Source organism: Ranitomeya variabilis, chromosome 2 (assembly GCF_051348905.1).
Source record: "Ranitomeya variabilis isolate aRanVar5 chromosome 2, aRanVar5.hap1, whole genome shotgun sequence".
NCBI classification, from domain to species: Eukaryota; Metazoa; Chordata; class Amphibia; order Anura; family Dendrobatidae; genus Ranitomeya; species Ranitomeya variabilis.
The window spans coordinates 2,505,120-2,529,818 of record NC_135233.1 but is presented as its reverse complement, the minus strand read 5'-3'; the positions used below and the strand labels follow the sequence as shown (position 1 = coordinate 2,529,818).

The 24,699-nt window shown below is 49.1% G+C and overlaps 1 protein-coding gene across 2 annotated transcripts in view; it reads right to left on the bottom strand.

The window, feature by feature from the left end:
• Window positions 1-609: 609 nt before the first annotated feature.
• The window catches only part of USH1C (USH1 protein network component harmonin), a 407,047-nt gene continuing 382,957 nt past the window's right edge, over window positions 610-24,699 (bottom strand). The window contains exon 27 of one of the 2 annotated variants that reach the window (XM_077281844.1): window positions 610-1,235. In XM_077281844.1, the coding sequence (XP_077137959.1) occupies window positions 1,160-1,235 (76 nt within the window). In that variant the 3' untranslated portion in view covers window positions 610-1,159. The remainder of the gene's footprint in view (window positions 1,236-24,699) is intronic. The other variant, XM_077281845.1, reaches the window with a different exon arrangement.

The following is a 24,699-nucleotide window of genomic DNA, read 5'->3' as shown; positions in this document are numbered from 1 at the left end:
TAACCCACTGAAGATGGCACCATAGTGAAAATGTACCAAAGGGACCCACGCCACGTAACATCCACTGAACCCACTGAAGATGGCACCATTGTGACATGGCGTGGGTCCCTCTAGTGTATTTTCACTATGGTGCCGTCTTCAGTGAGTTCTGTCTGTGACATGGCATGGGTCCCTCTAGTATATTTTCACTGACAGAACCCACTGAAGATGGCACCATAGTGAAAATATACCAGAGCTGTCACGAACTTGGTCAGGAACTTTCAACTCTCTGGCACCCCCTTACCCTGCTGGCCAATAAGGCTATCGACAGAGGATAAGACAATGGGCGCAGCTGCTCTACTTTATGTTGAATATTGCGGCATGTGATGTATATATAAAACCAGTTCCTGATAGGAACATATATACACCTCTATCCAGTCACCACCAAGTCCCCAACACCAGATATATACGACAACTATGCTGCCACCACCGACCTCTTACAGGGGGATCGGACACCCGTTTGGTAGCGTGAATTTGCACGGAGTACATGGTGGATCGCTCATAAAACAAGAAGAATGAAGCTAACAAATTTATAGTTTTACTCCGGAAGAATCATCAGTGTTTACAAAAGATACAAATGATATTACAAAAGACACAACATACAAATATGTACAAACAGTTATGAAATAAAACAGGATAAAAATACAAAACTTATTAAATCTCAGTCACAGGTATGACGTGTCGATAAAGGGGAGGAGAGATCCCAAAGAAATGATCCAGCACCACAGCATGGTGTTCAGCTGTCTCTCCTGGCTCTGAATGAATGCCAAAGATGGATGTTCTTGTTTTATGCTTCGGCCATAAAGCTAAGAACTCCCGCTTTTGCTGACCTCACATATGGGCTGTTTTCTGGGAGGTACACATAGCTTTGAAAGTTATTGGTAACTCCTTTTCTTCATATCTTTGGCCTGAAAGCTCACAGGCTGAAGATATTGGCATTTTTTCTCTTGCGATTTTACCGTTTTTTTAGAGTTTTTTAAATGTTTCCCCTAAACATTTTTTTGCTATTAGCTCTATAATGGCCGATAAACCCTGATTATTTGAATGACAGATTGACAGAGTGAAAATAAAGATGAAAATGTGAGCAGCTGTCCAGAGAACCGCTCACTGCATCACACTGTCACGGCTGCGTTTTCAGGAAGCCCGGTCTGTACGTAGAGTAATTGTTCCCAAACTGCTCAATGGCGTCGGGGTCACTGGGTGAAAAAAAAAAATAACACCAAGCGTTCATTAGTGACAAGCAATGGTGGGAAATAGAGACCACTCCACCTGCGTGTCATACAACTGTCTGGTTTACTGGGACAGACCCAGCCACAATCTCAGGATAAGTCAGAAAACATGGAGGACAGGAGAGACAAAGGCAGCTCCACGGGCAGCGGTGACACTGTCCAACACCTAGAAGTGCCTCAGCTTTTCACAATGCTCCAGCCACAGCTGCACTCACAATGCGCCAGGTTCGCTGTAAGAACATGAACCCTCGATCAGCAGTTAATGGTCTGACGCCCGCACACCAATATCAGCATCGCTCATGGTAAATCAGATGCAGATGGCTCTGGACTATTCATGTGTACGAGCCCATGAACACCATGATGAGGACATGGTCCTTCTGGAGTGGTCCGTCAACCCAGTTGACTCGTGGAGTCCCAGCGCTCAATCATCCCAGAAAAGGCAACTATGTTCCGACGGCGGGTACGTGGCCAGCCTGAGGCCGAGGCAGGTACTTGGCCAGCCAGAGGCAGACGGTGGGTACGTGGCCAGCCAGAGGCCGGCAACGGGTATGTAGCCAGCCAGAGGCAGACGGTGGGTATGTGGCCAGCCAGATGTCAACGGCGGGTACGTGGCCACCCAGAGGCCGATGGTGGGTACGTGGCCAGCCAGAGGCCGACGGCGGGTACGTGGCCAGTGTGAGGCAGTGCCCGGGGTCATATGTGAGGGTCGCTATGTGTCCCCCAGGATGCGCCAAGAAGCATACTGAGGCCGCGGGAATGCATTGCAGTCACAGGCGTAGCTGTGATTGCAATGCAGTATAAAAGTGAGTGTTGGTCTTGGACAAGCTATTTGTCCAAGGCAGTTTAAAAAATGAAAGCCTATGGCAGTTTTTTTTAAACTGACTACAGGAAGATAGCAGGGCAGTCCGTCTCCTCCCCGCCCCGGGTTTTCCAGGTGGCCCATGGCAACAAAAGCCCTGCAGTACAGGGTTTGGGTGTGTCAGTGTGGAGTTTGCAAGGTGCAGAGAGGACTGCACTGCAAAAGCTCAGCCTGTGCGAGGCAACACAGCACCAAGCAGAGCAAACTCCTGGCACCCCGCAGCATTATACAGTGGTGCAGTCACCCTAGGCAACCGGCCGCATTTAAGGACGGTCTTGTTTTCTGGCTGCGATCTGGAGGATACCGTTTGTTTTGTTTTCAAGTTTGGGTCACTGCCTCATCACTGCAGAGTGAGGACACCACTGCACTACATTTGGTGGAGAATGCAGGCAGTGTGAATTGAGGCATACCCCAACGCCAGCTGCATGTCTGTCATTAGGCCTGCCACACTGCAACCCAGGCCTGAGGACAAAATGGAGGAAATCCTGAGGAAGCTGGTCCTTACGCAGCAACAACCGCAACAGACCAATAACCTGTTACTGCAGCAAATTGCAGAACTGCGTGAGGCACCTCCAGCGCCGACCCCAGAACATTGCAAGGCTCAAGACAAGGTCCGCACCGCTTTGAGGAAACTTTCCTCACCATCTATGAGTGCATGGCAGAGTGTGAGAACCTGCCAACTTCCCAGTGGGCCGAAGTGGTGGCTCAGTTCCTGAGGGGTGACACGCTAAAGGCCTACATTGACCTCACTGGGTAGGACGCACAGAACTATGCCAAACTAAAAGGTGAGATCCTTGCCCGACTGGGGGTTAATACCTACGTGAGAGCCCAACGGGTGTTTTCATGTACTTTTATGGAGGCCCAGCCCGCCCAGTCTCAGGTGTATGACTTGCTGCAGCTTGTGAAAAGGTGGCTCCAACACCTGAGACTTTGACTCCAGCCCAGATGGTGGAGAGGGTGACGGTCGACAGGCTGGTGAGGGATTTGCCAGCAGCCATACAGCGTTGGGTGGGGCAAGGGGACCCAGGCTGTTGTGTATCCGCTTTTTGGGCTCCCCTGGTGGTTGCTGGTGGTACTGGTGACTTGTTTGCACTTTGCTTCTTCTGTTCACCTGCTTCCATCAGTGTTTGGGAGTTTCCTATTTAGCCTTGCTCTCCAGTCATTTCCTTGCCGGTCATCATTGTAACCAGAGCCTTCGGTTGCATGTTCCTGCTACTAGTCTGCTGATCAGCTAAGTGGACTTTGTCCTTTTGTTTTGTACCTTTTGTCCAGTTTGCAGTTTTTGTAATTCTCTGTAGCTGGAAGCTCTTGCGGGCTGAAATTGCCACTCCTGTGTCATGAGTTGACACAGGAGTCTTAAAGTAATTTCAGGATGGTTTTTGAAAGGGTTTTCAGTTGACCGTGAAGTCCTCTTTTGTATCCTTCTGCTATCTAGTAAGTGGACCTCTCTTTGCTAAATCTACTTTCATACTGTGTATGTCTTTTCCTCTTAATTCACCGTTATTACATGTGGGGGGCTGCTATCATCTTTTGGGGTATTTCCCTAGAGGTAAGCCAGGTCTGTTTCTTCCTCTACCAGGCGTAGTTAGTCCTCCGGCTGGCGCGTGGCATATAGGAAGCCGTAGGTATGCTCCCTGGCTACTGTTAGTTGTGTGGTAGATTTAGCTCACGGTCAACTCGAGTTTCCATCACCCGAGAGCTCGTTCGTTACTTATGTGTTTTTTACGTTCCCTTGCCATTGGGAACCATGACAGTATGACCGGCCCACAAAGTGTTAATTGTTTGGGCTGAAGCAGGAGAAAAAGAAGTGTTGAAGGGAAATGTTTTTTTTTTTTTCTTTCCCTCAGAGTTTTGCTGCCTAGCCCTTAATTGCTGTCTAGCTGCTTCTTACCTCCTCTTAACCCTTGAATGGCTCTGACCTTAGCTGTTTAACATGGATGTCCAGAGTTTGGCTGCAGGTTTAAATAATCTTGCTACGAAGGTTCAAAATTTACAAGATTTTGTTATACATGCTCCTATTTCTGAACCTAAAATCCCTACACCAGAGGTGTTTTCCGGAGATAGATCTCGGTTTTTGAATTTCAAATATAATTGTAAATTATTCCTTTCTCTCAGACCTCACTCCTCAGGAGATCCTGTCCAGCAGGTTAAGATTGTAATCTCTTTGCTGCGAGGTGACCCTCAAAATTGGGCATTTTCATTGGCACCAGGGGATCCTGCGTTGCTCAATGTGGATGCGTTTTTCCTGGCTTTAGGGTTGCTTTATGAGGAACCTAATTTGGAGATTCAAGCTGAAAAAGCTTTGATAGCCCTATCTCAAGGGCAAGATGAAGCGGAGATATACTGCCAAAAATTTCGTAGGTGGTCTGTGCTTACTCAGTGGAATGAGTGCGCCTTAGCGGCAAATTTCAGAGAGGGCCTTTCTGATGCCGTTAAAGATGTTATGGTCGGGTTCCCTGCGCCTACAGGTCTGAATGAGTCCATGACAATGGCAATTCAGATTGATCGGCGTTTGCGGGAGCGCAAACCCGTGCACCATTTGGCGGTATCTTCTGAAGAGACGCCAGAGAAAATGCAATGTGACAGAGTTATGTCCAGAAGCGAGCGGCAGAATTATAGGCGTAAAAATGGGTTATGCTTCTATTGTGGTGATTCTGCTCATGTTATATCGGCATGCTCTAAGCGTACTAGGAAGGTTGACAAGTCCATTTCAATTGGCACTTTACAGTCCAAATTTATTTTGTCTGTAACCTTGATTTGTTCATTATCAGTTATTACCGTGGATGCCTATGTGGACTCGGGCGCCGCTCTGAGTCTTATGGACTGGTCCTTTGCCAGGCGCTGTGGGTTTGATTTAGAGCCTCTGGAAGTCCCTATACCTCTGAAGGGTATTGATTCTACACCTTTGGCTTGTAATAAACCACAGTTCTGGACGCAAGTGACTATGCGTATGACTCCAGACCATCAGGAGGTGATTCGCTTCCATGTGTTGTACAATTTACATGATGTTTTGGTGCTTGGATTACCATGGTTACAGTCTCATAACCCAGTCCTTGACTGGAAGGCTATGTCTGTGTTAAGCTGGGGATGTCGGGGGGCTCATGGGGACACTCCTATGGTGTCCATTTCGTCATCTATTCCATCTGAGATTCCGGCATTTTTGTCTGATTATCGTGATATTTTTGAAGAGCCTAAGTTTGGTTCACTCCCTCCTCACAGGGATTGTGATTGCGCCATAGATCTGATTCCTGGCAGTAAATTTCCAAAGGGTCGTTTGTTTAACCTATCTGTACCTGAACATGCTGCTATGCGCGAGTATATTAAGGAGTCCCTGGAAAAGGGACATATTCGTCCTTCTTCATCACCTTTAGGAGCCGTTTTTTTCTTTGTCTCTAAAAAGGATGGCTCTCTGAGGCCTTGTATTGATTATCATCTCCTGAATAAAATTACAGTCAAATATCAGTATCCGTTGCCTTTGCTGACTGATTTGTTTGCTCGCATAAGGGGGGCTAAGTGGTTCTCTAAGATTGATCTTCGTGGGGCGTATAATTTGGTGCGAATTAAGCAGGGGGATGAGTGGAAGACCGCATTTAATACGCCTGAGGGCCATTTTGAGTATTTGGTAATGCCTTTCGGCCTTTCTAATGCACCTTCTGTCTTTCAGTCCTTAATGCATGATATTTTCCGGGAATATTTGGATAAATTTATTATTGTGTACTTGGATGATATTTTGATTTTTTCTGATGACTGGGAGTCTCATGTTCAGCAGGTCAGGAGGGTTTTTCAGGTTTTGCGGGAGAATTCTTTGTGTGTAAAGGGTTCAAAAAATTTCATTTTTGGGGTATATTTTTTCCCCTTCTTCTATTGAGATGGACCCTGTCAAGGTTCGGGCTATTTACGACTGGACGCAGCCTACTTCTCTGAAGAGTCTCCAGAAATTCTTGGGCTTTGCTAATTTTTATCGTCGATTTATAGCTGGTTTTTCTGGCGTTGCTAAACCTCTGACGGATTTGACTAAAAAGGGTGCTGATGTTGCCAATTGGTCCCCTGCTGCCATGGAGGCCTTTCGGGAGCTTAAGCGCCGCTTTTTGTCTGCCCCTGTGTTGCGCCAGCCTGATGTTTCTCTTCCCTTTCAGGTTGAGGTCGATGCTTCCGAGATCGGAGTGGGGGCGGTTTTGTCGCAGAAAAGTTCCGACTGCTCAGTGATGAGACCTTGTGCCTTCTTTTCGCGAAAATTTTCGGCCGCCGAGCGAAACTATGATGTTGGTAATCGGGAGCTTTTGGCCATGAAGTGGGCATTTGGGGAGTGGCGTCATTGGCTTGAGGGTGCCAGACATCAGGTGGTAGTTTTGACTGATCACAAGAATTTAATTTATTTGGAGTCTGCCAGGCGCCTGAATCCTAGACAGGCACGTTGGTCGTTGTTCTTTTCCCGGTTTAATTTTGTGGTCTCGTACTTACCGGGTTCTAGGAATGTGAAAGCAGATGCTCTTTCTAGGAGTTTTGAGCCTGACTCTCCTGGGAATTCTGAACCTGCTGGTGTCCTTAAGGATGGAGTGGTTTTGTCTGCTGTCTCTCCAGATTTGCGACGTGCTTTGCAAGAATTTCAGGCGGATAGACCTGATCGTTGTCCGTCTGGTAGACTGTTTGTTCCTGACGAGTGGACCACTAGAGTCATCTCGGAAGTTCATTCTTCTACTCTGGCAGGTCATCCGGGAATTTTTGGCACCAGAGAATTGGTGGCTAGATCCTTCTGGTGGCCTTCCCTGTCTCGAGATGTGCGTGTTTTTGTGCAGTCTTGCGATGTGTGTGCTCGGGCCAAGCCTTGTTGTTCTAGGGCTAGTGGGTTGTTGTTGCCCTTGCCTATTCCGAAGAGGCCTTGGACGCACATCTCTATGGACTTTATCTCGGATCTCCCTGTTTCTCAGAAGATGTCTGTCATCTGGGTGGTGTGTGACCGTTTTTCTAAAATGGTTCATTTGGTGCCATTGCCTAAGTTGCCTTCCTCATCTGAGTTGGTCCCTCTGTTTTTTCAAAATGTGGTTCGCTTGCATGGTATTCCGGAAAACATCGTTTCTGACAGGGGTACCCAGTTCGTGTCTAGATTTTGGCGGGCAGTCTGTGCCAGGTTGGGCATTGATTTGTCCTTTTCGTCTGCATTCCATCCTCAGACCAATGGCCAGACGGAGCAAACTAATCAAACTTTGGAGACTTATTTGAGGTGTTTTGTGTCTGCGGATCAGGATGATTGGGTTGCCTTTCTGCCGTTGGCGGAGTTTGCTCTTAATAATCGGGCTAGTTCTGCCACTTTGGTTTCTCCTTTCTTTTGCAATTCAGGGTTTCATCCGCGTTTTTCATCTGGTCAGGTTGAATCTTCGGATTGTCCTGGAGTGGATGCGGTGGTGGATCGGTTGCATCGGATTTGGGGACAAGTGGTGGATAATTTGGAATTGTCCCAGGAGAGGACTCAGCAGTTTGCTAACCGTCGTCGTCGTGTTGGTCCCCACCTTCGCGTTGGGGACTTGGTGTGGTTGTCTTCCCGTTTTGTCCCTATGAGAGTTTCTTCTCCCAAGTTTAAGCCTCGGTTCATCGGTCCTTATAGGATTTTGGAGATTCTTAACCCTGTTTCCTTTCGTTTGGACCTCCTGGCATCTTTCGCTATCCATAATGTGTTCCATCGGTCGTTGTTGCGGAGATATGAGGTACCGGTGGTTCCTTCTACTGAACCTCCTGCTCCTGTGCTGGTGGAGGGTGAATTGGAGTACGTCGTGGAGAAGATCTTGGACTCCCGTGTTTCCAGACGGAGACTTCAATATCTGGTTAAATGGAAAGGCTATGGTCAGGAAGATAATTCTTGGGTAACTGCCTCTGATGTTCATGCCTCGGATTTGGTTCGTGCCTTTCATAGGGCTCATCCAGATCGCCCTGGCGGTTCTTGTGAGGGTTCGGTGCCCCCTCCTTAAGGGGAGGGTACTGTTGTGTATCCGCTTTTTGGGCTCCCCTGGTGGTTGCTGGTGGTACTGGTGACTTGTTTGCACTTTGCTTCTTCTGTTCACCTGCTTCCATCAGTGTTTGGGAGTTTCCTATTTAGCCTTGCTCTCCAGTCATTTCCTTGCCGGTCATCATTGTAACCAGAGCCTTCGGTTGCATGTTCCTGCTACTAGTCTGCTGATCAGCTAAGTGGACTTTGTCCTTTTGTTTTGTACCTTTTGTCCAGTTTGCAGTTTTTGTAATTCTCTGTAGCTGGAAGCTCTTGCGGGCTGAAATTGCCACTCCTGTGTCATGAGTTGACACAGGAGTCTTAAAGTAATTTCAGGATGGTTTTTGAAAGGGTTTTCAGTTGACCGTGAAGTCCTCTTTTGTATCCTTCTGCTATCTAGTAAGTGGACCTCTCTTTGCTAAATCTACTTTCATACTGTGTATGTCTTTTCCTCTTAATTCACCGTTATTACATGTGGGGGGCTGCTATCATCTTTTGGGGTATTTCCCTAGAGGTAAGCCAGGTCTGTTTCTTCCTCTACCAGGCGTAGTTAGTCCTCCGGCTGGCGCGTGGCATATAGGAAGCCGTAGGTATGCTCCCTGGCTACTGTTAGTTGTGTGGTAGATTTAGCTCACGGTCAACTCGAGTTTCCATCACCCGAGAGCTCGTTCGTTACTTATGTGTTTTTTACGTTCCCTTGCCATTGGGAACCATGACACCAGGCACTCTGGACCAGGTGGTGGGACTTATTGAGCGGTACACGGCCACTCAGCACTTTATACGGGACACGGCTCTACGTCTGTCACGCCGGGCCTCACCAATCCAGGAGCCTGGGAAAAGTCCACGACCCTCCACTGGGGCCAATCAGGATTGAGCCCATACAGAGGGGGTATCAAGAAGGGACAGTGACCGCAGATCGGTGTTCCCTAAGTGGGCTCCAAGGTCCAGTCACGCCGCAGCTATCAAATGTGTAGGCGGTGCCAGGGTAATGGACATGTGGCTGCCAACTGCCCCCTAACAGCTGAACCCATGGACTGCGGTATACTCGACATGTGTCTATGTATGCCCAGCCAGTCTGCACAGCCGGTATCAAACCCCAACTGTGCAAGGTACTCGTTAACGGGCTCCAAACAGATGCTCTCTTGAATTCGGGGAGCTTAGAGACTCTGGTCCATGGGTCCCGGGGACAAGACTAATGGATGGAAAGTGGGGGTACATGGGGAACTCCGAGAGTACCCAACCGAGGAGGTTACGTTTTCCACCCTGTGTGGGAAATAAGATATGTGGTGGGAGTGGTAAAAACTCTTTTGTATGGGACTGTGTTGGGAAGAGACTTACCCCTGTTCTGGTCCCTGTGGGAGACCAGGGTTAACCCTCCCAAGGTAAATATTCTGGGTGTGGAACCAGAAGATCCCGAATCAGGGATACCTGCCGTAGGGGTCGCCAACGTAGGGACAGAGTGTAACCCAGATAGGCTTCCCCTAGAGGTATTGGCAGGAGAGGTCAAGGAGACTCCACTGATCCCCGAGCTGGAAGTGTCCCCTTGTAAGTTCGGAACAGCTTAGCTCTAGGATCCCACCCTGGCACGGGCACGAGAAAGGGTGATTGAAATTAATGGAGTAGTTCAGCAACCAGGTGCTGAGACAGTCTTTCCTTGCATGGCTATCCACCAGGAGTTGTTGTACTGGGTGGATAAAGTCAAGGATGAGGTGGAGGAACAGCTGGTGGTGCCCCAATCATACCATTGGGCCATGCTCAACATGGCTCACACCCACATGCTAGGAGGGCACTTGGGGGCCAAAAAGACATAGGAGCGCATTCTGCAGCGTTTTTTTTGGCCTGGGGTCTACATGGAGGTGCAGAGTGTGACACATGTCTGAAGTGTCAACTATCCTCATCCACCATGAACTACCAGAGTCCATTGGTACCTCATTGGTACCACTCTTGCATCAGCTATTGACATGGTTTCTGCTGTCATGCATAGCAGAGTGCGACGAACCAAAAGACAACCCTGGCACAATAACATCACTAAAAAGCTTTGGCAAGTATCCAGAATTGCAGAACAGCGTTGGAAGAAAACGCATTCGCAAGATGATTTCACTGCACTCAAACAAGCAACACTCGCATTCAAATCAGCTCTCACCTCTGCTAAACAGGCCTACTTCACAACCCTTCTATCTTACTTATCCCACAACCCCAAACAGTTGTTCAACACTTTTAACTCCCTCCTCCGCCCACCGCTGCCCCCTCCGACTTCTCTAATCGTTGCCGAGGACTTTGCCAAGCACTTCAAAAATAAGATAGACCAAACAAGGCAAATCTGTGTCGTCAAACCACAACCCCTTTGTATATCAGACCAATGCCCAAAACCCATAACTTCCCTCTACAAAATCACTGAAGGACAGCTTGCCCATCTTCTCCCAAATCACATCTCACCACTTGTGCACTTGACCCCATCCCACCTCCTCCCCAACCTCACCACCACACTAATCCCATCCCTAACCCATCTCTTCAACCTATCACTAACTTCTGGCACCTTCCCCACTGATTTCAAACATGCCACAATCACACCTATCCTCAAAAAGCCATCCCTTGACCTCAGCGCTATGTCCAGCTATCGCCCCATATCTTTGCTCCCATTTTCATCCAAACTCCTTGAGCAGCACGTCCATGCTGAACTTTCCTCTCACTTTGTAGGTTGTCGAAGAGAGAGTTAGATGCAAACTGGCTTCCGTCCCCAACATTCCACTGAGACTGCTCTGACCAAGATTGCTAACGACTTACTTACAGCCAAAGCTAACAGACAATTCTCTATACTCCTCCTTCTAGACCAGTCCTCTGCCTTCGACACAGTTGACCACTGTCTCCTACTACAAATCCTCTCTTCCTTTGGGGTCAAAGACCTCGCCCTATCTTGAATCTCCTCATATCTTGCCAACCGCACATTTAGCGTTTCCTACACCCATACTACCTCTTCATCTCGCCCCCTCTATGTTGGTGTCCCTCAAGGCTCTGTCCTTGGGCCCTTACTCTTCTCAATCTATACTCTGCCTGGGACAACTCATAAGGACCTATGGCTTCCAGTACCATCTATATGCTGATGACACAGATCTACCTCTCTGGCCCAGATGTCACCTCTCTGCTGTCCAGAATCCCAGTGCCTATCAGCCATATCCTCCTTCTCCTCTCGCTTCCTCAAGCTCAATGTGGACAAATCTGAACTAATTATCTTTCCTCCATCTCGCATATCTTTCCTACCTAATCTATCTATCAAAATAAATGAAACCACACTTTCCCCTGTCCTCAAAATCCACTGCCTCGGAGTAACCCTCGACTCTGTCCCGTCCTTCAAACTGCACATCCAAGCTCTCGCCACCTCCTGTCGCCTCCAGCTCAAAAATATTTCCAGAATCAGTCCTTTCCTCAACCCTCACGCTACCAAAATGCTTGTGCATGCCCTCATCATCTCCCGCCTCGACTACTGCAACATCCTCCTCTGTGGCCTCCCTGCTAACACTCTCACACCCCTCCAGTCCATCCTTAACTCTGCTGCCCGACTAATTGTCTCTCCTCGCTACACTCCTGCTTCCCCTCTTTGCAAATCCCTTCACTGGCTCCCAATTTCCCAGCGTATCCAGTTTAAACTACTAACCCTGACCTACAAAGCCATCCATAACCTTTCTCCTCCGTATATTTCCGAACGAATCTCTCAATATCTTCCATCACGTAATCTCCGGTCCTCCTCCTCTCCTCCACACTTATTCGCTCCTCACCCAATCGCCTCCAAGACTTCTCCCGAATATCCCCCATCTTCTGGAATTCAGTGCCCCAACACATCCGGTTATCCACCACATTTGGATCCTTCAAAAGAAACCTGAAAACCCATCTCTTCAAAGAAGCTTACAACCTGTAATAACCACACGGCCACCTCAACAAACCATCAGAGCTACTGCAACCCTCGACTTACTGTCTCCTTCCCCATAATCCTATAGAATGTAAGCCCGCAAGGGCAGGGTCCTCTTCCCTCTTTATCAGTCTGTCATTGTTAGTTTTGTTTACTGTAAGTGATATTTGCATTTTGATGTAACCCCTGCTCATGTACAGCAACATGGAATTAATGGTGCTATTTAAAAATAATAATAATAATTTAACAAGACCTTTAAATCCATGCAAAAAAGGTGGTCACCAAGGACGGGAGGGATTGGGACATGTTATTGCACTGATGTTTGCTATCCGTGAGGTACCACAGGCGTGCACAGGGTTCTCCCCATTTGAGCTATTGTATGGCAGGCACCCGAAGGGATTGCTGGACGTAGACAAGGAGACGTGGGAACAGGAGCACACTCCGCTTAAGAGTGTCATTGAACATGTGGCAAGCATGCAGGACTGGATTGCAGAAGTGCGGCCAATAATGAAGGAGCATCAGATGGATGCCCAGGCCGCGCAGAGCCGCGTGTGTAATAAAAGAGCCACGGTCAGGACCTTTAATGAAGGGGACCAAGTGATGGTACTAGTGCCACCCCAGAGAATAAGCTCATGGCCAAGTGGCAAGGGCCATATGAGATACAGGGGAAGGTGGGAGAAGTAAATTATTCAGTTTACCAGCCAAGGAAAAGAAAACCTGAACAGCTGTATCACGTCAACCTGATGAAAGTGTGGAAGTACCAGGAATGTCTGGTCACAGAGGCGACCCCGTTCGTACCAACAGGGAACCCTCTGTCACCGGCCAAGGCTGAGAGAGAGGTAAAAATAGCAGACACTGTTGGAACAGCAGCGTCGAGTGTTGTGAAATTGGATTCTGGGCTCCCCCGGTGGCCACTTGTGGAATTGAACTTGTGTGCATCATCCCCTCTGTTCACCTGCTCCTATCAGGATGTGGGAGTCGCTATATAACCTTGCTCCTCTGTCAGTTTCATGCCGGTCAACAATGTAATCAGAAGCCTTTCTGTGCATGTTCCTGCTACCAGACAACTCCCATCTAAGTTGGAGTTTTGTCCTTGTGTGTTTTTGCATTTTGTTCCTGTTCACAGCTGCTGTTTCGTTACTGTGTCTGGAAAGCTCTTGTGATCGGAAATTGCCACTCTGGTGTTATGAGTTAATGCTAGAGTCTTAAAGTAATTTCTGGATGGTGTTTTGATAGGGTTTTCTGCTGACCATGAAAGTGCCCTTTCTGTCTTCCTGCTATCTAGTAAGCGGACCTCGATTTTGCTAAACCTATTTTCATACTACGTTTGTCATTTCATCTAAAATCACCGCCAATATATGTGGGGGCCTCTGTCTGCCTTTTGGGGAAATTTCTCTAGAGGTGAGCCAGGACTGTCTTTTCCTCTGCTAGGATTAGGTAGTTCTCCGGCTGGCGCTGGGCATCTAGGGATAAAAAAACGTAGGCATGCTACCCGGCCACTTCTAGTTGTGCGGCAGGTTTAGTTCATGGTCAGTATAGTTTCCATCTTCCAAGAGCTAGTTCTCATATATGCTGGGCTATGTTCTCTCGCCATTGAGAATCATGACAGTTTGACCGGCCCAAAAAAGGGTTAAATTTCTGGCTGAGAAAGGAGAGAAAAAAGAAGTCTGCTACAATTTTTTTTTTTTTTTTTTTCCCCTCTAGTTCTGAGTGTGCTCTTAATTGAATCACTTGCTAGTCTGCCTATACTGCAGCCTTCCTCTCTTTCTCTCCTTCTAATCCTTGAATGGCTCTGTGTTCACCTGTTTCAAATGGATCTTCAGAGTGTAGCTACAGGTTTGAATAATCTCGCCACAAAGGTACAAAATTTGCAAGATTTTGTTGTTCATGCACCTATGTCTGAGCCTAGAATTCCTTTGCCTGAATTCTTCTCGGGGAATAGATCTCACTTTCAAAATTTTAAAAATAATTGCAAATTGTTTTTGTCCCTGAAGTCTCGCTCTGCCGGAGACCCTGCACAGCAGGTCAGGATTGTAATTTCCTTGCTCCGGGGCGACCCTCAAGACTGGGCTTTTGCATTGGCACCAGGGGATCCTGCGTTGCTCAATGTGGATGCGTTTTTTCTGGCCTTGGGGTTGCTTTATGAGGAACCTCATTTAGAGCTTCAGGCGGAAAAGGCCTTGATGTCCTTGTCTCAGGGGCAAGATGAAGCTGAAATATACTGCCAAAAATTCCGCAAATGGTCTGTGCTTACTCAGTGGAATGAGTGCGCCCTGGCGGCGATTTTCAGAGAAGGTCTCTCTGATGCCATTAAGGATGTTATGGTGGGGTTCCCTGTGCCTGCGAGTCTGAATGAGTCCATGACGATGGCTATTCAGATCGATAGGCGTCTGCGGGAGCGCAAACCTGTGCACCATTTGGCGGTGTCTACTGAGAAAACGCCAGAAAATATGCAATGTGATAGAATTCTGTCCAGAAGCGAGAGGCAGAATTTTAGACGAAAAAATGGGTTGTGCTTCTATTGTGGTGATTCAACTCATGTTATATCAGCATGCTTTAAGCGTACTAAGAAGCCTGACAAGTATGTTTCAATTAGCACTTTACAGTCTAAGTTTATTCTATCTGTGACCCTGATTTGTTCTTTGTCATCTATTACCGCGGACGCCTATGTCGACTCTGGCGCTGCTTTGAGTCTTATGGATTGGTCCTTTGCCAAACGCTGTGGGTATGATTTGGAGCCATTGGAGGCTCCGATACCTCTGAAAGGGATTGACTCCACCCCATTGGCTAGTAATAAACCACAATACTGGACACAAGTGACTATGCGTGTTAATCCGGATCACCAGGAGGTTATTCGCTTTCTGGTGCTGTATAATCTACATGATGTTTTGGTGCTGGGATTGCCATGGCTGCAATCTCATAACCCAGTCCTCGACTGGAGAGCTATGTCTGTGTTAAGCTGGGGATGTAAAGGAACTCATGGGGACGTACCTTTGGTTTCCATTTCATCATCTATTCCCTCTGAGATTCCTGAATTCTTGTCTGACTTTCGTGACGTTTTTGAAGAACCCAAGGTTGGTTCACTACCTCCGCACCGGGAGTGCGATTGTGCCATAGACTTGATCCCGGGTAGTAAATACCCTAAGGGTCGTTTATTTAATCTGTCTGTGCCTGAACACGCTGCTATGCGAGAATATATAAAGGAGTCCTTGGAAAAGGGACATATTCGTCCTTCGTCATCTCCCTTAGGAGCCGGTTTTTTCTTTGTGTCTAAGAAAGACGGCTCTTTGAGGCCGTGTATTGATTATCGACTTTTGAATAAAATCACGGTTAAATATCAATATCCGTTACCACTGCTTACTGATTTGTTTGCTCGTATAAAGGGGGCCAAGTGGTTCTCTAAGATTGATCTCCATGGGGCGTATAATTTGGTGCGAATCAAGCAGGGGGATGAGTGGAAAACCGCATTTAATACGCCCGAGGGCCATTTTGAGTATTTGGTGATGCCTTTTGGTCTTTCAAATGCCCCTTCAGTCTTCCAGTCCTTTATGCATGACATTTTCCGCGATTATTTGGATAAATTTATGATTGTGTATCTGGATGATATTCTGATTTTTTCGGATGACTGGGACTCTCATGTCCAGCAGGTCAGGAGGGTTTTTCAGGTTTTGCGGTCTAATTCCTTGTGTGTGAAGGGTTCTAAGTGTGTTTTTGGGGTTCAAAAGATTTCCTTCTTGGGATACATTTTTTCCCCCTCTTCCATCGAGATGGATCCTGTCAAGGTTCAGGCTATTGGTGATTGGACGCAACCCTCTTCTCTTAAGAGTCTTCAGAAATTTTTGGGCTTTGCTAACTTTTATCGTCGATTTATTGCTGGTTTTTCTGATGTTGTAAAACCATTGACTGATTTGACTAAGAAGGGTGCTGATGTTGCCGATTGGTCCCCTGATGCTGTGGAGGCCTTTCGGGAGCTCAAGCGCCGCTTTTCTTCCACCCCAGTGTTGCGTCAGCCTGATGTTGCTCTTCCTTTTCAGGTTGAGGTCGACGCTTCTGAAATCGGAGCTGGGGCGGTGTTGTCGCAGAGAAGTTCCGACTGCTCCGTGATGAGACCTTGTGCTTTTTTTTCCCGTAAATTTTCGCCCGCCGAGCGGAATTATGATATTGGGAATCGGGAGCTTTTGGCCATGAAGTGGGCTTTTGAGGAGTGGCGTCACTGGCTTGAGGGGGCCAGACATCAGGTGGTGGTATTGACTGACCACAAAAATTTAATTTACCTTGAGTCTGCCAGGCGCCTGAATCCTAGACAGGCGCGCTGGTCGTTGTTTTTCTCTCGGTTTAATTTTGTGGTGTCGTACCTACCGGGTTCTAAGAATGTTAAGGCGGATGCCCTTTCTAGGAGTTTTGAGCCTGACTCCCCTGGTAATTCTGAGCCCACAGGTATCCTTAGAGATGGAGTGATATTGTCTGCCGTTTCTCCAGACCTGCGGCGGGCCTTGCAGGAGTTTCAGGCGGATAGACCTGATCGTTGCCCACCTGGTAGACTGTTTGTTCCTGATGATTGGACCAGTAGAGTCATCTCTGAGGTTCATTCTTCTGCGTTGGCAGGTCATCCTGGAATCTTTGGTACCAGGGATTTGGTGGCAAGGTCCTTCTGGTGGCCTTCCCTGTCACGAGATGTGCGAGGCTTTGTGCAGTCTTGTGACGTTTGTGCTCGGGCCAAGCCTTGTTGTTCTCGGGCTAGGGGATTGTTGTTACCCTTGCCTATCCCGAAGAGGCCTTGGACGCACATCTCGATGGATTTTATTTCGGATCTGCCTGTTTCTCAGAAGATGTCTGTCATCTGGGTGGTGTGTGACCGTTTCTCTAAGATGGTCCATCTGGTTCCCTTGCCTAAGTTGCCTTCTTCTTCCGAGTTGGTTCCTCTGTTTTTTCAAAATGTTGTTCGTTTGCATGGTATTCCGGAGAATATCGTTTCTGACAGAGGGACCCAATTCGTGTCTAGATTTTGGCGGGCATTCTGTGCTAGGATGGGCATAGATTTGTCTTTTTCGTCTGCTTTCCATCCTCAGACTAATGGCCAGACCGAGCGGACTAATCAGACCTTGGAGACATATTTGAGGTGTTTTGTGTCTGCGGATCAGGATGATTGGGTTGCTTTTTTGCCTTTGGCGGAGTTCGCCCTCAATAATCGGGCCAGCTCTGCCACCTTGGTGTCCCCGTTTTTCTGTAATTCGGGGTTTCATCCTCGATTTTCCTCCGGTCAAGTGGAATCTTCGGATTGTCCTGGAGTGGATGCTGTGGTGGAGAGGTTGCATCAGATTTGGGGGCAGGTGGTGGACAATTTGAAGTTGTCCCAGGAGAAGACTCAGCTTTTTGCCAACCGCCGTCGTCGTGTTGGTCCTCGGCTTTGTGTTGGGGACTTGGTGTGGTTGTCTTCTCGTTTTGTCCCTATAAGGGTTTCTTCTCCTAAGTTTAAGCCTCGGTTCATCGGCCCGTACAAGATATTGGAGATTCTTAACCCTGTGTCCTTCCGTTTGGACCTCCCTGCATCCTTTTCGATTCATAATGTTTTTCATCGGTCATTGTTGCGCAGGTATGAGGTACCGGTTGTGCCTTCCATTGAGCCTCCTGCTCCGGTGTTGGTTGAGGGTGAGTTGGAGTACGTTGTGGAAAAGATCTTAGACTCTCGTGTTTCCAGACGGAAACTCCAGTATCTGGTCAAATGGAAGGGATACGGTCAGGAGGATAATTCTTGGGTCACTGCCTCTGATGTTCATGCCTCCGATCTTGTCCGTGCCTTTCATAGGGCTCATCCTGATCGCCCTGGTGGTTCTGGTGAGGGTTCGGTGCCCCCTCCTTGAGGGGGGGGTACTGTTGTGAAATTGGATTCTGGGCTCCCCCGGTGGCCACTTGTGGAATTGAACTTGTGTGCATCATCCCCTCTGTTCACCTGCTCCTATCAGGATGTGGGAGTCGCTATATAACCTTGCTCCTCTGTCAGTTTCATGCCGGTCAACAATGTAATCAGAAGCCTTTCTGTGCATGTTCCTGCTACCAGACAACTCCCATCTAAGTTGGACTTTTGTCCTTGTGTGTTTTTGCATTTTGTTCCTGTTCACAGCTGCTGTTTCGTTACTGTGTCTGGAAAGCTCTTGTGATCGGAAATTGCCACTCTGGTGTTATGAGTTAATGCTAGAGTCTTAAAGTAATTTCTGGATGGTGTTTTGATAGGGTTTTCTGCTGACCATGAAAGTGCCCTTTCTGTCTTCCTGCTATCTAGTAAGCGGACCTCGATTTTGCTAAACCTATTTTCATACTACGTTTGTCATTTCATCTAAAATCACCGCCAATATATGTGGGGGCCTCTGTCTGCCTTTTGGGGAAATTTCTCTAGAGGTGAGCCAGGACTGTCTTTTCCTCTGCTAGGATTAGGTAGTTCTCCGGCTGGCGCTGGGCATCTAGGGATAAAAAAACGTAGGCATGCTACCCGGCCACTTCTAGTTGTGCGGCAGGTTTAGTTCATGGTCAGTATAGTTTCCATCTTCCAAGAGCTAGTTCTCATATATGCTGGGCTATGTTCTCTCGCCATTGAGAATCATGACAGTCGAGAGGTTCTGAAATTAAAACTAGGTAATAGCACTGGCGCTTACCACCATAGGGACAAGGGGGAAAAAAATAAGTCCAGGAGCAGCTGGCGATTAAAACAGGTTCTGTGTAGGTACCTGTTAAAAAGCGAAGAGTAGATAAAGTAAGATAATCGCCGCGCTAGCTGAACTAGATGGAGATGTAGCAGGGTGAATAGTCCCCCCAAAAATATATATAATATAATATTCTAGTACTCACTTGCTTGCTACAAAAAGATCTGACATGTGTAGATCGATGAGGAAATCCTGCTTGCTGATGCAGCTGTTGGGAGAGCTAAATTAGTGGTTTAAATAATTTGGGAATCGATAAATATATATGTGGTGCGTTTAGGGTATAGGGATGTACTTACAGGTGCTATCGCGTGCCCTGCACTGTAGAGCCCGTAAAAGGGAGTTTGTTTCAAATAGATAGTCCACTGAAGCTGTGCTGGGTTTTGGCGTTTTAGGAATTGCTGCCAGTGAGAAGAGGTACCAATACCGTGTTACCGGTGTAGTATGAAGTCTCTGTAGTATGTAGACAAACACATATAGGGTATAATTAAAGTACCCTGGATAATAGTCAGGTGTATGTACCCCAAATGCAGCGTGCTTAGAGTAGTTGGTAAGAAGGCACACTTACTTGCAAGGTTGTAGATAAGGAAGAGGGCTGTGCAGGACCCACCGGGTAGTAGATGGGACCGAGCTGGAGTGTGGTGCTCAGGAATTACTGCTCGGGAGGAGGAGTATTTAGCGTGTGGAGTGCTATGGTTGGGGGCCTCAGGAGTACACAGGAGGCACCCGCTGCCCGCGTGCTCCGGCCGTGAGCAACACTGGGATGCGGCGCGCGAGGGGGCGGAGCTAAAATGTGACGTCACAGATGAGCGAGGACGGAGGCTCGGTTAGGGAAATTAACCAACGCGTTTCGAGAGGTATCTCCTCGTCGAGAGGTTCTGAAATTAGTCCAAGAGAATGCAGGCGTATGCTCAGAATTACCCGGTCGTACCTCAGTCATCCGGCATGACATTGTCACCGAGCCTCATATAAGGGTACAAATTAAACCATACTGGGTGCCTGAGGCCTGGAGACAAGCTATTGTGAGTGAGGTACGACAAATGCTCCAGCTGGGAGTAAGCCCCATTGTGCTAATCCCAAAGCCGGAAGGATCATTACGGTTCTGTAATGACTTCCGTAAATTAAATGAAGTGTCGAAGTTCGACCTGTACCCAATGCCCCGGGTGGATGAGCCGATTGAGCGCCTGGGTCAGACCCAGTACTTTACCAAGCTCGATCTGACCAAGGGTTATTGGAAGGTGCCTCTTACAGAGTCGGCAAAGGAAAAGACCGCCTTCATACCCCTGAAGGGTCTTTACCACTATGTAGTCTTGCCCTTTGGGCTACATGGAGCCCCTTCATTGTTCCAGAGGTTGATGGACAGTGCTGGAACCCCATCGGAAGTATGCATCCACGTACTTAGATGACATCATCATCTTTTTTTTTAATCAGATAAACTTTTAATGAACATAACAAAACTTAGAGCAGATATTACATAACAATACTCGTTTTACAATATTGTAGTAAATTACCCCTCTTTCCCTTACTCCCCATGGAGACCTTTCACAGTGCAAACGCTTCGTTCATTAGACATCATCACCTTTAGTACTGACTGGCATACCCACTTGTCTGAGGGACAAGCGGTAGTAGAGCTGCGGGCTCGATGGCGAATCCCGAGAAATGTGTGATAGGGCTCGAGGAAGCCCGGTACTTAGGATACGTGATCGGCTGTGGGGTTATCAAAGCCCAAATCAATAAAATTGAGGCCATTCAGAACTGGCCCCGACCTGTTACCACCAAACAGGTGAGAGCGTTTCTCAGAATCATTGGGTATTACCGGAGGTTTATACCTAACTTTTCGGGAACAACAACCCTTACCGATCTCCTCAAGGGAAGGAAGCCGGTCATGGTTCGGTGCAACCCCCAGGCGAAGGAAGTGTAGCAATCCATGAAGATGGTGCTGTGCGGACAGCCCGTCCTCATTAGCCCCAACTTTCTGAAATGCTTCATTGTGCAGACAGATGCCTCTAACGTTGGCCAAGGAGAGATGCAGTCACAGGAGGTGGACAGAGAGGAGCATCTGGTCACCTACCCAAGTAGGAAACTCACCCCGGCCGAGAAAAATTATAGCGTAGTGGTGAAGGAATGCCTCGCCATTAAGTGGGCCTTGGAGTCCCTACGCTATTATTTGCTCGGTTGACCGTTTCGCTTGGTGACAGATCACTCGCCCTTGATGTGGATGAGGAATGCCAAGGAGAGGAATGCTCAGGTCACCAGATGGTTCCTGTCTTTGCAAAACTTCAATTTTACCGTGGAACATCGGGCCGGGAAATCACATGGAAATGTGGATGCCCTGTCACGGGGCCCTTCTATGGTGACAAATGTTCAACCCCACAAGTTGGAAGAGAGGGGGGTATGGGAGACAGTGACCAGGGTCATATGCGAGGGTCGCTATGTGTCCCAGGATGCGCAAAGAAACATATTGAGGTCGTGGGAGTGCGCTGCAGTCACAGGCGTAGCTGTGATTGCAATGCAGAATAAAAGTGTGTGTTTGTTTTGGGCATGCTATTTGTCCAAGGCAGATTCAAAAAACTTGCCATGGGTTTTTATTGTTGAAACGGACTACAGGAAGGTCCTCAGCCTGGGTTTTCCAGGTGGCCCATGGCCACAAATTCCAGATAAAAACCCTGCAGCAAAGGGTTTGGGTGTGTCAGTGTGGAGCTTGCAAGGTGCAGAGCAGATGGCTCTGCAAAAGCTCAGCCTGTGTGAGGGAATGGTGTTCTATTATACACTGGTGCAGTCGCCCTCGGCAACAGGACGCATTTACGGACTGTCTTGTTTCCTGGCTGTGATCCAGAGGATACAGTTTGTTTTGTTTGCTAGTTTTGGACATTAAACCTGTGTTTACTTTGGACTCTCCTGGGTGACTGCCTTCATTACTGCACAGCGAGGACACAGCTGCACTAAACCGGCCAGAGGCCAACGGAGGGTATGCGGCCAGCAAGAAGCAGATGGCAGGTACCTAGAGAGACAGAGGCAGACGACGGGTTCGTAGAAAGCCAGAGGCTGATGGCGGGTACCTAGAGAGCCAGAGGACGACGACGGGTACCTAGAGAGCCAGAGGACGACGATGGGTATGTAGAGAGCCAGAGGCCGACGACTGGTACCTAGAGAGCAAGAGGCAGATGGCGGGTACCTAGAGAGCAAGAGGCAGATGACGAGTATGTAGAGAGCCAGAGGCCGACAACGGGTACCTAGAGAGCCAGAGGCCAATGACGGGTACCTAGAGAGCCAGAGGCCGACGACGGGTATGTAGAGAGCCAGAGGCCGACAATGGGTACCTAGAGAGCCACACGCCAATGACGGATACCTAGAGAGCCAGAGGCCAAGTCCGACAAGGATAAGACACAATGTAACAACAGAATAGTGACAACAGCTCTAGAAGTGACTGGAGGATAAGACATGATATAACAGCAGAATAGTGACTGTAGCTCTGGAGGTGACTGAAGGATAAAACATGATGTAACAGTAGAATAGTGAGCGCAGCTCTGGAGGTGACTTGAGGATAAGACTCAATGTAACAGACTAGTGACTGCAGCTCTGGAGGTGACTGGAGGACAGGTGCCCACAATCAGTCACACCCTGCTAGGAGCAGCACCTGTCTTGTGAGCTCCAGCACTTCCAGCAGGAGGCCCAGAGTCTGCCTCTCTTCTCCCCAGGGAGAGGCAGGCTTCCTGGGAGGCCGGCATGGCTTCCCAGGCTTCTGTTCCCCAGTCTGTGCCGGCGGGGGACAGAGAGCAGCAGCAGCAACTGGCCCAAGAGGGACTGAGGAGGTCAGGACGGGTGAAGAAAACCTTACCCACCTACTCCAACCCTGAGACGGCTCATCGTCCGCCCAGAGAGGGAGACAGGGGCACCCCAGGCCCCAGGAAGGAGAGCCCAGGAACATCCTGGGGGGAGAGGAGCTCCGGCGAGTCCACGAGTACCTTCTCCTCCCGAGTGGTCGCCATGCTACGTGAGTACGAGGACGCCGGCAAAGCACTGACCGGGCTGAAGGAGAAGCTGCGGGAGGCTCGGATCCTGAACACCCAAGCCTCTAACAAGGAGAAACCCGTGACCTCCCAGAGGTTCAGAGCCCTCAGAGATGAGGTGGCCCGGTTAGTGCTCCTCCGGGAGGGGATTGAGAAAAGTGCAGGTCCCTTCCTGGAGAGGTTTAAGAACCAGCGGCGGTTCTCAGAAATGAAGGGGTTAAATACCTCAGGAGAACCGCCAACCGGCGTCCTAAGCGACGAGGAGGAGGACGACGACGTGGCTGTGACTGGAGTCCTATAAGCTGGAACCAGCCGGGAGAGTGAGTCGCAGAGCCGACAACAGGGAAGCGGCCTCCCGGCACGGCAGAGGTCTCCGACAGCACAGGCTGGAGTGTCAGCGGAGGAAGAGGAGGAGGGCGGTCTGCTACAGGAGATCCGACAGCTGGAGTCTCCAGGGAACCTGGACCGCTTTTCCTTTGGTGAGGACGAGCCAGCAGAGGAAACAAAGAAGAGGAAGAAGACAACGAAGGAGACCGCACGGGAGGTGGTGAGTTACAGATATGTACTGATGGATGATGTTACACCTACCGCCTCCTGTGTAAACCCCACCAAACCTAAAGGCACGGGCTCTGCAGTGGGTCCGGGGCATAGGCAAGGTGGGGAGAGGAGGAGGACGTCCGGCGTTGCTACCGTCTGTGCGGGGAACAGTGCAGGGGGTGAGGCTGTGGTGGTACTCACGGCGCCGGACATAGGGGACCCCGAGGAGTTTCCCTCTCTACCCTCCGCGGCTAAGCCGGTTATCGCCGGGGCCAAGGAGGGCGAGGGGGATGTCCACGCCGTTGCAAAAGGGGGACGGTGTGGGCAGACTCCATCCCTGCTCACTACGGCTGAGCCGGCCGACGCCGGGGCTGTGGGGGGCAGGTCCGAGAAACTTGGTGCTGCGAAAGGGGGGCGCACTGTTGTGACAGGGGCGCAGTGCGCCTTAAAGGAGAACAGGCACGCAGCTGTGACAGGGGCGCAGTGCGCCTCAACAGAGAAGAGGCACGCGGCTGCGATAGGGGAGCAGCGAGTCCAAAAAGGAAAAAAAAAGCAGGAAAAATCATCTGCAGGGAACACTGGGCGCCCTGCTGCGACGGGAGGACAGAGTGCTCCAGCACCCAAATGTGACACCGGGACCCCGAAGTCTGTGGGTGCGGGGCAGGCGGCGCCCCCCAACAAGCAGCGGGCCCAGAATAATAAAATACAAACTGCTGCAGTAGGGGGGCGAGGTGCTCCAGAGACACAACAGAGCACCAATCAAGGGAAAACAGGTGTGGTGCTGCCCCCTCCCCCGGTCCAGCAGGTGTGAGTGCAGAGAAGCCAGACACAAGTGAGGAAGGAATGGATGTTACTGTGGAAGGTGCAGAGAACACTGGGACAAATGGTGGTGACAATACTGGTAATAAAGTGATGGGAAGTGGTGGCAATGGTAAGGGGAATGATGAGAGTAGTAGTGGAGTGAATGGTGGGAGTAGTAGTGGAGTGAATGATGGGAGTAGTGGTGGAGTGAATGGAGGGAGTAGTGGTGGAGTGAATGATGGGAGTAGTGGTGGAGTGAATGATGAGAGTAGTAGTGGAGTGAATGGTGGGAGTAGTAGTGGAGTGAATGATGGGAGTAGTGGTGGAGTGAATGGTGGGAGTAGTGGTGGAGTAAATGATGGGAGTAGTGGTGAAGTGAATGAGGAGAGCATTACGGGTGTTGGTGGAGGGGAAGCAGGTAGTGGTCCCGCTGCCCCCCCAGCGGTGGCGGGGGCTTCAGCCCCAAGCTATTCAGGAGCTGTCACTGCTGGGGTTAGTAGTGCGCCCTTGTCTGGTGACCCTGAGGATGGTGACTTGCAACAGCGCTTCCTGGACGCCCTGAGGAGAGGGGAGAGTTCTATCAATGTAGAGGGGAGGGAGGTTGATCTGTCTTTCTGGATAGAGAGACACGGTCTTTCTGCCTTC